Genomic DNA, 15,441 nt, shown 5'->3' on the forward strand with positions numbered 1-15,441 from the left:
TATACAAGACACAAAAAAGACCCACAAAAATGAAGAATCAGGAGAGCTTAAAAATGAGGGAACAGAACTCAATAAAGAATTAGAAACTTAATAAGAATTCACAGATGAAGACTAAACTAATAGAAACACAAGAGTGGATAAACACAACAGATAATATCGTTTAATAAAATATTGGAAGAAAAAATTCAACACTAAAAAGAAATAAAAAGAATTTGAAAAAAATGACAAATGTTGAAGAGAGGCAAGGAAGATACAACATACAGATAACAGGAGCTCCTTACAGAAATCCAAGCAAGGGAACAGAATAATAAAAACCATAACTGTGAAATAAAAAGAAACTATACACTGAAAGAACACATTGCATACCTGAAAATACTGACCCAGAAGAATTAACACCAGATATATTCTGGGAAAATATTTACATTATAAAGAAAACAGACAAATAAATCTTTGGCTGTGTGCCAATAAAATTTTATTTATGGAAACAGTGGCAGGCCAGATGTGGCCATAAAACAGAGACTTGGCCATAGTTGCCACCACTGTTCTAGATTGAAAGGGCCCACTAAGCTCAACACATGAATGTAAACTGGCTTTAGGTTTGACACATCATCATAAACTTTAAGAACAAGAGAAGATTCTAAAAGTCCACAGAGAGATAAACAGGATACATATCGAAGACCTAGACTCAATAGCATTGGACTATTAAACAGCATTTCTGGAAGCAGAAGAAAATAGAGCAATGCTTTCAAAATTCTATGAGAAAACTACATCTAACTCACATTTCTATCAGAGTGTGAGAGTAGAATGAAGACTTTTTAGACGTGCAGGGTCTCAGACAATTTACCTCCCATGCGCTCTTTCTCAGGGAGTCGTTGGAGGATGTGCCCTGCAAAATGAAGGCGTAAACAAAAAAAAGAGAAAGGCCCAGAAAACAGAGCTTCTAAGAGAAGAAAGAGGCAAAGAAATCTTCAGGATCACAGTGGAGAAAGTCCTAAACTGAATGCCATGCAATAGGCCCAAGAGCAGCTGACACCAGGCAGGGGAAGAGTGAAGGCTCTGGGAGACGACTTTTCAAGAAGGTAAAATTGTTAGACCACCCATCGAGTTTGAACATACTGAGGAGAGACTTAGACAAATGTGGGAGGGGTTAGGGATAAATTAGTAATATGTACACAGAAAACTAAGCAAATAAGCAAACAAGATAATTACTAACTCAAGGGAAAACAAAGAGTTGTTCAAGAAGAAGAAAAAAATCGTAACAATGTTGTATGTCCAGTGAATTGCATGTTCATGGTCATATAAACATGGAATAGAGATTTAGCCAAAATAGCACACAGATCATGATGTTCCAATTCTCTTCACCTTTGTTTTTCCAGCAACAAAGTATCAACGACTCTTCTCTTTACCTTCTGCATAAACAGGTGAAGATTCTCTTGTTTCACTTATCTGAGGATTTTCTTATTTCACATATCTATGTGTAGTGAACTGCTTTAGGTCTTACAATATTTAGTCAATAAATATTTACTTAGCCCCGACTATGGCCATAGCATTTAAGTCCTGTAAGGGATTTAACAGGTACAACATAAAGGTCTGTGCTCACAAGGAATTTAAGTCTAGGAAAAATCTTACAACAGTACAAAGCAATAAAAGAGATGTGGAAAGCCATGAGTCATCCTTGCCTGCAGACTTGCCTTCACTCCCAGAAGGGCCTAAAGGATATACTGAAAATGCAAATCTACACCTATCTACACATACACACACTCCCCTCCTCCACTTTAACAGTGCACCATTCCATTCAGGATAAAATCCAAGACTCTTAGCATGACTTTATAAGGCCTTCTTTATCGAGGTCCTGCCTCGGCCTACATTCTACGTACTGAGCTATAAACTGCTCTCGCAGCGCCAGGCTCCCTCAAGCCTGTAACACTCCGCCGTCCTCTTTGTCATATTTTCTGTGGACAACACTCCCGCTCTAAAATCTAGACCACCTGTCACCGTTTCTCAGGTCTTGAGACACTCGTCTAGGCCAGGTACACATCGTTTGTGCTCTTTGGGAAGATGGCCTGAGTCTCAGAGCCTGGGAAGTGGCACAGAAGCTCTCTTTGGAGGAGGTTACTGGCAGGGGCCGCTGCTACTGCTTCTCTCTCCTTCCACACCCGTGCAACTCCCTGCGACCCACTCTGAGGAAGGAGAGGTTTCTCTCAGAGGCACATCATGGGGAAAGTGGAGGATTTACAGACTTGTCTAGATTTAAATCTCAGCACTGCCTCTTCACCTCTGAGCCGGTCTCCTCATTTGTAAAACAGGGAGAGTATCACTTCCTTTTTAGAGCTGTTCTGTGAGGGATAAATGATACAATGCACGTAAGCATCTAGCACAGAACAGATGCTGAGTAAGGACTGTCTCCAACTGTCTCCAACATACACAGCCATCGTGGCCCCAGAACATGCATTTTCCAACAATACTGTAGTGGACTTCAGTACTGAAATCTGTACTTCAGTGCTGAGATCACCCAAGGTGATTTACTCTGATGAGCAGCAATGACTCTGAACTTGAGTGGCCCAGGCACCGCTCTAGAGGGGCTGAAGGAAGAACCCAAATTACTCCCCTGCTTTAGCTCCTCCTTTAAATTCCTCCAGATCAGGGAGCCCCATGGCTTGGGCTTCCTAGGACTGCCCCTCCCAAAAAATAAAGTCTTCTTCCTCTGGGCTGGATAGGCGCAGGAGCGTTTCTTCACTTTACACCAGAGCTGGAAGGCTATCACGGGAGTGCCTAGAGTGGGGAGGGTGGCGAATAACAATGCAGCCAAACCACACCTTTCATCTCAGTCGGTTTGTTTTAATTGCCCTTAGCTCTGCTAAGGCCCTGCAACCGAGACACCTCTGGCTTGAGGCTGAGCTGGTAAGTCGCACACCAGCTAGATTAGACCCACGTTCTTTAACTGGCCGTAGGTGTGTGGGTTCATTTCTGGGCTCTCTACTCTGTTCCGCTGATCCATATGTCTGTTTTATCTGAAGGGCACCACGAAGTGTGCGCCGAGGTGCTAAAAACGCCAGGGAGGTACAGACCGGTGAGCTGGAAGAGGAAGGCCAAGCAGGCCCCGATGGCTCCGGTGTCAAGTCTGACCTGCTCGGCTTAGGGTTCGGTGGCAGGCAGCTCCTGACAGGGCTCCCCAGGCTCCCCGCCGCCCATATTCACCCCCTTGCGGGGGCTCCTCCCGCTGAGCGTGGGCTGCACCAACCGGCTTGCTTCTAGTGAAGAGACTGTGACAAAAGTGACAAGATGTCACTTCCAAGATTAGGTTACAGAAGACCGGGACTTCCTGCTCGTCCACAGTCTCTCTCTTGCCCTCTTGTTCACTCTGATGACACCCCTGCCATGTGGTGAGACGCTCTGAGGAGATGCCCATGCGACAGGGACCCGAGGGAGGCTTCAGCTACCCACCACCCCTGAGGGACTGAATCCTGACAACCACCGCGTGAGTGAGCCAAGAAGGGGGTCCTCCCGGTGGAGCCTGAGCTAAGGGCAGCCTGGTGGGAGACCCAGGATTACTAACAAGTTAGGAAGTGTTCTGGGCCATGTTCTAGTACAGAGGCAGTGTTTTAATACCTCAGCTTAGCCTGGGCTTTTCTCAGGTCTCACCAATGACATTGTTACAAACTCTAATTGTACAGAACATTTGTAGAAGGTTGGTCTTCATACTTAATTTAGTTGCTCTAGTTGCAATATTCAATAATTTACCTACCCTCTTTTTTCCCTTCATATATCTAAACTGAGGGTAAAATGTTTCCTTCAAAAACTGCTGAAGGCCACAGCAAGTGAGAAATTACACACACACACACGTCTATGTGTATATATAATATATATTATTAACATTATATACCTATGATATTCAGTGCCTATGAATTCCTCCCCTTCCCTCTATGCTTAAATTCTTTGGGTATCTTATTCTGGTACCTTATATACTGACTACACTACTTTCAGATCTAAAACTAATTATTCATCATTTCTCTCTTTGGAAGTGTTTAGAGGTTTCCTTTATCACATAGGTTTGGTGACTATGTTCTCACAAACAATTTTGATAAGTTTTCTATCAGCTAGACAAAAGATTTAAACTAGGAATTAGTCAAATGTATTGCTGGCTTTTCCAAAAGAACAAACTTTCAATATTCTTTTGTACAAGGTTAGCTTTCAATGCTTTTCTCTCCTTCCTGGCGTGCGCTGGCTGATTTTAACCAAGCCAGTCCCCTCTCAATCATGCCATGTTGCTATGTTTTTGCCCACAATGTTGTCTTATCTTGGAATGAACTCTTCCCTCATTCAAACCCTGCTTAACCTGCCAAACCCAGCTTGGGTCTGGCCACTTAGTACGTAATCTCTGCTCAACAAGCTCCTTGGGTACAGGGACCATACCTTAAACTTTTGGGGGCATTTCCCTGAAAACTTATAATGCCAGGCACTTGGTAGTTAATGAACAAATGAGACTGAAGTCCTCTAAATTTCCTATTTATACCCCCAAATTTCTTTCGCTAACACCTTTTTTACTCTTTTGAGATATTTAGTCACTTCCTCATTACTTCCTTCTATCTCCTAACATCTTGTCTAACTCAGCTTTCCCTAAAACTCTCCTTATGCTTGAGGCCATAATTAAAGAGGCATTTACAGAGCCATTCAAAGCCATTAGGATTATTGGCTGATTAAGGATAAGTCGGATAAGGAAACCCAATGGGAACTAGTTCTGTTTTTTCTGGCTTTCCAATTTATCAAAGTCAAGTTCTCAGAGTCTAAATGCTTAATAAGGACTTTCTAAAAGATTTCATTTTTTTGTTTTGTTCTTATCACACTTGAGTGCTTAATAAACTTTTTTCCCAGGGCTTGACATCATGCCAGAGCTCTGCTGTCTCTTCTTCCATCCTACCAGTACAACATCATGTGTTTTCTAAAAAGAGCAGGACTTTTAGGTCCACAGGGACCACTTAAAAGCTTATAAGTAAAACACTGGTTGGGCTTTTTCTAAGTGTTTGATGAATGAATGACCGCACAAAATAAATGTAAGAGCAGAATACAAAGAATACGAGAAGCAGAGAAGTTTCTTTCCTCTCATTGCAGTGAAGTGTGCTTACTATACGTGTGAGTGGGGTGGGCTGGAGATGGGTTAGCAGAGTGATCGTTATGGAATTTACCAAAAGTAAAGCCTGAAGATCAAGCATTTCTCAATACTAAACTGAAACCAGATTATAATCCCTGTTTTTTTGTTTTAGATCAATTTCTCTCTCAAAAGTTCAAAGGCAATTGCTTAGGCTACTACCAAAGCATGATAGAAACAATTCTTGAGAGGGCCTAAACCATCTCTGCTTTAATTTTATGTTCATGAAAAACCTCTTACCTATAACTTGATCTCTTTAAGTGGACTTGCTGCCCAGAACAGACAGTCCTAGACAGATGAACCACCCTAGTTCTGGAGCTAGGCAGATATCTCAGGAAAAAGTAATTAAATGGGATTTTTGCTTCTCAGTCAGTATCCTGGGAGTTTAGTTAGCCCAAACCAGTCTTCAGAGGCTAATCAACTCTGAGTGAAACGAAATGACTAAGTTTCTGGAACTGCAAAGCTGAAGAACTGCAAAGTTGTGACGACTCCAGCAAAGTTCTACCACCCTCTGAACACCTGCTTAAGGGCATCTTTAAAAACTAAAACATAAGCGAACTTAGAGATAGTTTAATTCAATTCTCCTATTTTACAGAAAAGAAGACTGAGTCCCAGAATCTGAATGACACCGCTAACTAGAGGCAACAGTGGGATTAGGAAAACAATCTTCCTTGTACGATACTACTTTGCTCTCATCAGGAAAGGCAGCATTGAAAGATAAATAAGGCTGTGGAAGGCAGACGTGTGCTGGTTACTGAAAGGGGGTTATGTGAGCCAAGTGTATCATTAAAGGGAGAAAGGTTGTTGGTGTTTACTGAGCACCTACTGTGTGCCTGGCACTGTTTTAAGGACTTTACTTGTATTACTCATTTAGTCCTCACAACAACCTTGTGAAGTTGCTAATATTATTCCTATTTTATAAACGAGGAAACAGAGCCTAGAAGAAATAAACTTCTGCAGCTAAGAAGCAGATCTGGAAGGAACTCAAACACCAGTCTGTTTGACTTCCAAGCCCACAGCTTTAATTTTCTTCCTACTACGTAGTTAGACCTGATAAATTCCTCTATAAATACCCAAGGAGTGTCAGAGCAGAGGAACTTCAAGTACAGTATGCTTTTTAAAAAAATTTTATGTCTTCTAAAAGATATAAACCCACATTTTAAGCTCTGAGTACTGAAAACTGCCATAACATTTCAGCCAGGAATATATTAATGCATAACTCCTTAATGCTTGTCAGAGGATTATGACAATACCCTGTAATGATTTATTCTTAATTATAATTGTAAATTTCTAGTCTTATACAAAAAATGCTACCCTTATATTAAAAATACTAGAGACCAGGTAAGTTTCTTCAGTGGAATATTGTGCTTTAAATTTTCCCATTAAAAACCTAAATTTTGGGGCTTCCCTGGTGGCGCAGTGGTTGAGAATCCGCCTGCCAATGCAGGGGACGCGGGTTCGTGCCCCGGTCCGGGAAGATCCCACATGCCGTGGAGCGGCTGGGCCCGTGAGCCGTGGCTGCTGAGCCTGTGCGTGTGGAGCCTGTGCTCTGCAACGGGAGAGGCCACAGCAGTGAGAGGCCCGCGTACCGCAAAAAAAAAAAAAAATCTCTTTTTCAAGAAGTATAAGTTACAACGTCAAGATGAGGAAGAACGATGGCTAACTTCTAAATAAGTCTCAGGGAGCAGTGTCGACTGAGGCAGAGAGTCAGGCAGCTGCCAAAAAGCAAGAGTAATGTTTGTTTGTTTTTTTTTTTGGTAAACATCCTAATACTAAATCAAATGCTAATTCAAACTAACTTCCTGTGATTTAAAGGAATATGTCAGAAACCAATGAATCTGAAAGATTTTAATTCATTGTTTCTTTAGTTGGTCTTATTAGTAACTTAAGCTACTAAGATGCATTAATTCTTGACATTTAACCAAGAGACTGCCTGTAAAAGGTTTAAGTATAAGTCAAAACCTGGGGGCTCAAATCCAACTCTTGGGGGTGTTTTGCTTGGATCATACAGAATTTTACTTTAATGTGAGAGCCGACATTTTTTAAAGATGAAAAAAAAAAATCACATTTAAAACATCCAGATCTTGAGCTTCTTAAAAAAAAAAAAACAAGTACAAGGGAAGATTTGGCAGTGATGCGCTCACTCTCCCGCACGGCCGAAAGTCAGCTGAGGCCGTGTGTCAGCCGCCCGCTTAGAGAGCTGTGGTCACTGGTCCACAATTCCTGGCAGCCCACCTCACTCCTGTACTTACCTACAAACCCCTTCCTCATCCCTGGAGGCATCTGAGTTTGTGACCCCTATTTTATAGGAACTGGACAAGGAGAATGCAGGAATTAAAAAATAAATTAATTAATAGAAGACAAAGCCCACATCACTTAGTCACTGTACTAGACAGCAAAAACAAACATAAACAAAAAGGGAGATCAGCTCGGTGCTTTGTGACCACCTAGAGGGGTGGGATAGGGAGGGTGGGAGGCAGGGAGACACAAGAGGGAAGAGATATGGGAACGTATGTATATGTATAACTGATTCACTTTGCTGTAAAGCAGAAACTAACACACCCTTGTAAAGCAATGATACTCCAATAAAGGTGTTAAAAACAACAACAACAACCCACTGCTTCTCAATACAGTATGTCACAGTATCTTCTCAATAACAGTATGTCACAGTATCTTCTCAATACAGTATGTCACAGTATCTTGGGACACTAGATATCAACTAGCTCATGACGGAGGGAACTTTTAAAGTGGTGTAAATCCTTCAGCATAAATGTTCAAATGCAGCACTTTTAGTGTTCTGGCCCAAGATTAAATTCTAGGTGAATATTTCAAAAGAATTCTCTTATCTGATGTCAATTAAAAAATAGCTCCTGAAATTTTTCTACCACTTCTAATATTTATGCTGAGTTTCTCCAAGAGAGAAACAGGACACAGCTTTCTTCGTTTGTCTAACACCTCAGCACAATATTTCCAATAACTAGACTCTTCTCTTTGTCTATCAGTAACTATGGCTCACCTCACACTCAAAAGCCAAAACAAAATGCTTGACCAGGATCAGAACTATGGTCAGGATGCAGGAAGTAATGAAGTACAGTCTCCGACTGGCCCAACTTCTTGCTCCTCTACCAAGTTAGCTCTCAACAGCTTCTGATTTTTGCCCACCAGGTGGCGAGACAGCAAATGCAAGGTTTTATTTCAACTAGCACCTTTGTTAAAAAGGGTGATTTCCTAAGCACCTTAGGAAATAACTTTCTGGCCCCCTCCCTAGCCCTCTGCTCCTTCAAGTTCAATTCACCTTTTCCCCTAATATATGATGGCTCTTTTTTTGGTGAGCCAGTTATCTTGTATTTTACAAAGAACGGGAAGCAAAGAAAACTGCTAAGGACTCTGCCCAAGGTCACAGAAAAAAAAGGCAGAATAAGGACTGGGACTTCCTTAAGACTTGGCCCAGGGTTTGGGATTCAGGAAACAGTGACCTCTGAACATCATTTCTGGTGTGTCAAAATTATTGGTGGCAGAATATTTAAGGGTATAAATTTAAAAGGAGGAAGTGAGGGAAGCCAAGGTATACGTGTTCCACAGGGAAAGAAAACAAAGTCCTCAGGTTTCTAAGGAGGGAGATGGAGAGAAGTGAGTTGAATGTGGGCCAGTGGGCACATGGGAGAGGGAGAAAAGGGGAAGGAGGTATGCAGTGGGCAGGAGGAAGGGAGCTGAGAATAAGAATGCACAACGAGGACGGGAGGGGCTTGTACCAAGCGGGTGGGCGGACAGATCAAGGAAGCCATCCATGTGCAGAGAGAAGACTCAGACGAGTGCATGCCCAGAAGGCGTTTCCTAATGAGAAGCCAGACAGACACCATATCCCCAGTCAAGGAAATAGAGACACAAGAAGATCCATAAAAGACAGGGGAAAATGTGCGCAGTTAATGTTACTTCTCCCCTCACGTGAGACGGGGCTCAGATGCCCATCAGAAGCCTGCATGTGGCTGAGAAGCGGCCCAGCACAGGGGTTAAGGGCACCGACTCTGGAACCAGACTAGCCCAGCTGCCTGGGTTTGAATCTAAATCCTACCGCCCACTAGTTGGCTGACCTTGAATAACTTACTTAACCTCTCTGTGCCTGTTTTCTCTTCTGTAAAATGATAATGTTAAAGAACTAAGTGAATTAAATAAAACACTGAGAAGAGGGTCTGGCACATAACAAGTGCTACATAAGTTAAATAAAATAAATAACACGTACAAAAAGGAATGCGTAAAGGAGGAGACTCACATGTTCAAACTCTGAGACAGTTACAGTATAAAAACCAGTCTATTCTCCTAGCTACATATTCATATCCTTGTAGAAAGAATGTCACAGAAGCCAAGACGTTCTGAAGTTTAGGTAAGCAGATGGTGAACAAATCACGGACCTAGAGGGAGAGAGAACCCAGTGGCAAGGTAGCTGGAGAAGAGTGGACTTGGGTAGGAGTGTAAGGAACACACGTTACCTAAGAAGCCACAGACGGGCTTTTACTCCAGACTCTGGACGCCAGGCCTGGATGGCTGGGGCTGCGGTGCCGGGAGGTGAGGGCAGCAGTTGGCAGGGCTGGACCAACTGCAGTGTGTTAGGGCTGACTTGTGTCCTCCGCTGCCGATCAAATATGAGAGTGGGAGTAGAATCAAGGTGCCTCCCGCCTCCCTCTATTGCATTTCTACTTACTTCACCTCGTCATCTACAGCTTTAGCCCAGGCCTTTGTTCTCTCGCCTGGGCTTCTGAATCAGCTCTGCCGCTGGGCTTCCCGCCCCCATCTCTGCACCCCCATCCATCCTCTCTTACGCTTCCAGGGTTACTTCCCCTAAAAAAATACGCAATCACGTCATTCACCGCCTTGTCAACCTCCCCTGATGGGCTTCCCGCTCTCAATAATAAAAAGTTCCATCTTGGGCTTCCCTGGTGGCGCAGCGGTTGAGAATCCGCCTGCCGATGCAGGAGACACGGGTTCGTGCCCTGGTCCGGGAAGATCCCACATGCCGCAGAGCGACTGAGCCCGTGAGTCATGGCCACTGGGCCTGCGCGTCCAGAGCCTGTGCTCCGCAATGGGAGAGGCCACAACAGTGAGTGGCCCGCATACAGCAAAAAAAAAAAAAAAAAAAAAAAAAAAAAAGTTCCATCTTGACACAGCAGATGCTTCATTACCTTGCTCCAATGTCCCTGTCTGGTTTCGCCTTTCACCTCTTTACTCAGCTAATTCTAACCCACCCTGAACCTCTCACTGTTCCCTAATATACTATATCCTACGGTGCTGTGCCCGGACCCCACTTTACGACCCTTTCTATCAGGGAAAAGTCCTTGCCTTCCTCTGAGACCCACCTTAATTGTCATCTCCTAAGGAATGTCCTCCCCAGTTCCCTAAGCAGAGAAAGTTCTTCATTTTCTGAGTGCCTACAGCATTGTGACCAAGCATCTCTTATAATACATGCCACCCAAGACTGTAATTTAGCTGTTTAATTGTCCAATTTCCCATTAACCTCACAGCACCTCAAAGAGACAGCCAACTGTTTTACTTATTTTTAAAAACTCCCGGACCTAGCAGACTACCTTGCATATGGTATGGTTGCCTCTCAAGTATGACGGTTGAATCAAACACAACCCTTCCATAGAACAGGGAAAGGGGAATCTTAATTCTAAGAGTATAAACGTTTAAGCAGGAAATATGAAGACAGTTGAGACTGTTCTGCAAAGCCCCCCGGCTTTGCTGCCACGGGGAGCAGACGGCCCGCTGCTTACCGCTGAATATCCTTGTTCTTCCACAGGGAGGCAGACTGAGCCTTGGGCACGCGTTCAATGAAGTTCACCAACTCTTCCATGAGAAGCCTGAGTTTAAACAAAGAAAGTGATGAACTCTCAAAAGGGAATCCGAAGAACATGGCACTCCTAACACTGTAGCCAAGAGAAGCAGGCTTGCCTGCCTGCCCTCCCCAGTCGTCTTTCCTCTCTCTGCTGCACATAAACGTGGGCACCATTTTACATAAAGTCGAACAGAAACCTAGCCTTTGCGTTGAATTTTCACGCTAAAAATTCGGAATGTAAATGACTTAATTCACCTTTAAAATAAGCCTGGTGTGCTTCTTGTCTCTAAACACTGAAATATATAAGCCTATGGTTTAACTCACACTCTTGAAGACCTCTGCCTTTATTTAGGTCATGAAAAATACAAAAGGAGAAATAGTTAAATGAGCACGAAGTACCTGATTTTGGTGGCAGCAGAGGTGGGGGGTAGGATTGTTTTTTAATGACAATATTAAATGGACACTTTAAACTGGTACAATAAGTTTTCTTCATATACATTTTAGGAATTAACAAAATTCCACATGGACGAATACTCTAAGGACTAATCCTAAAACTCTGACTCAAAGACCTGCCAAAGGACAGGCTCTGCAGAACACAAGCTGGATCACCACAGAATCACAGCGGAGGGAATCTAAGAGGTGCCTCACTCGACTGGATCAATGATCCCATGCGCTGAGGAACACATGGGAACAGAGCCCTGACGGGACCCTGGATGGCTAGGGGACAACCAAAAAGCTAGAAATAGACTTTCAACATCTTGGATCCCCTACAGAGTCCAGTACAGATGTTCCATATTGACTTAAATCCTCTCCCAATAAACACACAGACATGGCAAGCCATAAATTTATTAGCATCTGAATGCCGAACAACTTCATTTCCACTTATTTACTTATTCCTAATACTAACATCGTCTTTCATCTGTTTTTTTAAAAAATTGTCTTTCATCTTGAAGGAGCAGTACCAGTTCCAGCATTCTAAGATCTGGGATCCAGGCTCGTTATCGTTCTGGCTGTAGCTTTCTGGAGAACGGTCTGGTATGTCCATCCTCAGGCTTTAACTTTTTCAGACTAGCATCTAACGCTAACGTTTTCAGCTTGTCCTCTCACCAAAACTGTTACATCACCTTGAGTGTTTCACTTTCCTACACTGTCTCTTCCTCAGATCCTTTACGTTTTTCTGTACACACTGCAGGTAATATGGTTTGACACAAAAACAAGGACATATTTTGTTTCATTTCTGGTAACTCCATCGTATTGGACTTCAGTCAGATTCTAGATAGAACCCAAAGCACTCAGATCCCATATTTCGGGTCTTGACAGTATTACCTTATACCATACTTCTTTGTTTGTTTCAACACAATTCTTTTCTTCTGGAGTAATTTTCTTCTCACTAAATGATGCTATGGTTACTTGAAACAACCATCTGTCCCATGGAGGCTTGGGAGGGGCAAGGGGAAGAGACAGCACAGCATTCTCAAAGTCAAAGAAAGGCTCTGAGATTTTTATTCCACACAGTCCCGAGTTTCACTATGTCAACAGTACAGACAACGTAACCATCTAATTACCCTGTTTTCTACAAGCCGTCCCCATTTATAGTCTGCACTAAACCATAAAAGGGGGGAAATTTTGAAAGCAAAGTAGTAAAATTTCTTCCTCTTTTCTTAAATATGCTGTGTTCCTTTCTCTCCCGAAGCTCTCTGCACTGCATCCTGGTGGCATCCTACTGAATGATACTTCCCCTAATTAGTATCATCTGCACAGAGGAGCTGTCTCTGCAAACTCCCCGTTCCCGTTTTTCTAAAAAAGACTAACGACTGTTACTCGCAGCATCAGTCTCTAGGCAACTCCAAAGAACATTTGTTTTATCTGGAGAGTTGTCTATTCGTGCCTGTTCTCTGGGTCAGCTGCTCAGAGGGAAATAACAATCCCTCCTCGCACAACACTCTATTAACAGTCACCGCTGAAAGGAGGAGCTCGCCAGCCACTCTCTAATGGCACAAGAAGAAATGCTCTCACCTGCCGATCTGAACGGTGGGCTCTGTGGCATAGACCGTGCCTGTGAACCCCGTGTGCTCAGTGATGTAGGGCAGAGCCATCATGCAGTGATAGTTAGAGATGAGGATCACATCTACCGTAGACAGATCTATTAGCTCGGTCTGAAAAGAAAGGGGAGGGAATGATAGATATCTGTGTGGGGCACATAGATCAACGTGATGGGACTGAAAAATGATGTTGCCAGAATGCAGAGGAGTGGCTTTGGTACTACAGAATAATGATGCCTTTCCTGCAACGCTTTTATTCTCTCATTTTAGGGTATTTCCTAATGTTGACATTACGTGGCAGGACAGGATGGCTACTGATGAGAGTGCAGCCCGTCCGCCAGACGTGCTCTGATTTTACTAAAACGGAGTTCTGCGAGTCAGACATGCGAGGATGAACGACAACAGGACACTTCAGCAGCTGCTGCCTGGCAGGTGGAACCAGGTAACACTAAGCAGACAGCACAGTATCAGCCGTGAGGGAGAGGCACACAGAAACCAGCTCTTCAAAAGTCAAATGCGGGAGAGGCAACTGTTTTTGGAGTAACCTCTGACCACTAGCATTGGGTATAGAGCCCCCCCGCAAATGTAGTGGCAGAGTCATAAGAGGAGGTTATACTCTTGTGTTCTACCCTAATCACAACCCCCGCTCTACCCTTCACTCCATTATTAAGGTCATGTGAAAAGGGAAAAGACAGGTTGGCAGGTGAGAAAAAATGCTACCCATGTTTGGTAAATTTTTATGAAAACTCTTTTAGTAGAAGGGAACTTTTTTTTCCATAAATTTAAGTCCTACCTGCCTTTTAAGGCTCAATTCTCTTCTTCCACTAAGCCTTCCTTATTTGCCCAGACGAAAGAACCCACTTCTTCCTCTGAACTGTCAAGGCACTTTATGAATATCCCTCTTGTGGCAGCTATTATTCTGTACAAAGGCAGGCAGCTCAAAGTTATCACTTCGTCCCCGCAAAACTGAATGTCTCTGAGCTCAAGAATCCTGTGTGACTCATCTCTGCCCCCTCCCCGCTATGGCGGCCAGGACATAACAGGCCTTGGCGTACTGTTGTCGGAGGATTGCATCGTTATAAGCAGCACCCTCTGTGCAGAAAAGTGAGATGCAGCGGTTCAGAGACATCATCTTAGTCTCTGAGCCTCTCCCTCACGGAACTTACCCCGTGGAAACTGTATGGTACAGTACGGACAGCATGGGGTAACTCAAGAAGGAGTTTCAGTTAGCAGAATGGGTCACAGAGCTACTATGTCCCCCCTGGAGTAGAAGTAACAAAGATGTCTGTGCCCTCTTTGCAAATAACAGAGACAGTGTGCCATTTTGGCTGTGGATACCTTCTGGTTGGTGACTTTATGTGGAAAGTAAGTTGATTTAATAAAGCAGCCAAGGCATAATCAGCTCCTGAGGACAGCATGGAGATTAGAGGTCAGAAGCTAGTCACCACCAGGGCAATGGCAATCTGTATGAGTAACATGTCTAAGGACATAACTTAACCCCATGTTGTGTACTACACTTCCAAGACAATATCCTCACATAACAAAGGGTCATGGGACATCCTGCTGATCCTATTCCTCACCAACTCTCCAGAACCATTTTTAAACAAATGAGAAGATTAAGACATAGTAGCAGAGTGATACGTCCAGAAGAAAACAAGGGAAGAAGAGTTGAAGCAACAGTAAAACCCAAAAGCATCCCTACCTTCCTTCTACCTATACGGAAACTGGGTAGGAATATTTGAAATTTCTCTTTACTATGTGAGAATCTGCCCACAGAGTCTAGAATGATAAGAAATTTGGTGAGGACAGCTGGGGGGGAAAATATATATATATATTTTCTGCTTGTATATATATAAAGAGTGCCTACATAAAAAATTTTCCTCTGAGAAATAAATTTAACACCCAAACTATGTTTATATATTCACATCTATATGTTTACTTGCATACTTTCACTCAATGAAATCCCATAAAGACTATTGTAATTTTAAACTGTTATATACAGACACTTGGGTTCTACAGACCATGAATTAGGTCAAAACAATCATAATTTATCGGTTGCTTACTATACTGTCCTAGATTTTATGCATAGTCTACAGTGTAGACTTTGGGGGAAGACAAAGATGTTTAAGGTAGCTGCACTAGATTATAAATTCCATGAGGACTGGGACTTTAGTTCTGCCTGGCTCAGCCACAAGTCAGCCAAGATTGGACAGTGTAGTAAGTCCCTCTCTCCTAATTCAACAGCTCTTGTATTTTCTCCTGATCATACAATGCCCTGGTTTCCCTTAAAATAGTGACTACTACTAACTTGTCATAAATCACAAATTATGACACTAGTTGAAAAAGCCTATATGGCCTTGGAACCCTAAATATAACAGTGCTGCTTTAGCTTGGCGAAGGTGAACTGTGAAACGGTGACTGTT

At 43.1% G+C, this 15,441-nt stretch overlaps 1 protein-coding gene across 5 annotated transcripts in view; it reads right to left on the bottom strand.

Moving 5' to 3' along the window:
- The window catches only part of INTS9 (integrator complex subunit 9), a 110,284-nt gene that overhangs the window by 50,097 nt on the left and 44,746 nt on the right, over positions 1–15,441 (bottom strand). For all 5 annotated transcript variants that reach the window (XM_059071337.2, XM_067039992.1, XM_059071338.2 and 2 more), the window contains 2 exons: positions 12,993–13,132; positions 10,915–11,001 (listed from right to left, as the gene is read on the bottom strand). In XM_059071337.2, coding sequence (XP_058927320.1) covers positions 10,915–11,001; positions 12,993–13,132 — 227 coding nt within the window. The remainder of the gene's footprint in view (positions 1–10,914; positions 11,002–12,992; positions 13,133–15,441) is intronic.

This window comes from Kogia breviceps, chromosome 8 (assembly GCF_026419965.1).
Source record: "Kogia breviceps isolate mKogBre1 chromosome 8, mKogBre1 haplotype 1, whole genome shotgun sequence".
NCBI lineage: Eukaryota > Metazoa > Chordata > Mammalia > Artiodactyla > Physeteridae > Kogia > Kogia breviceps.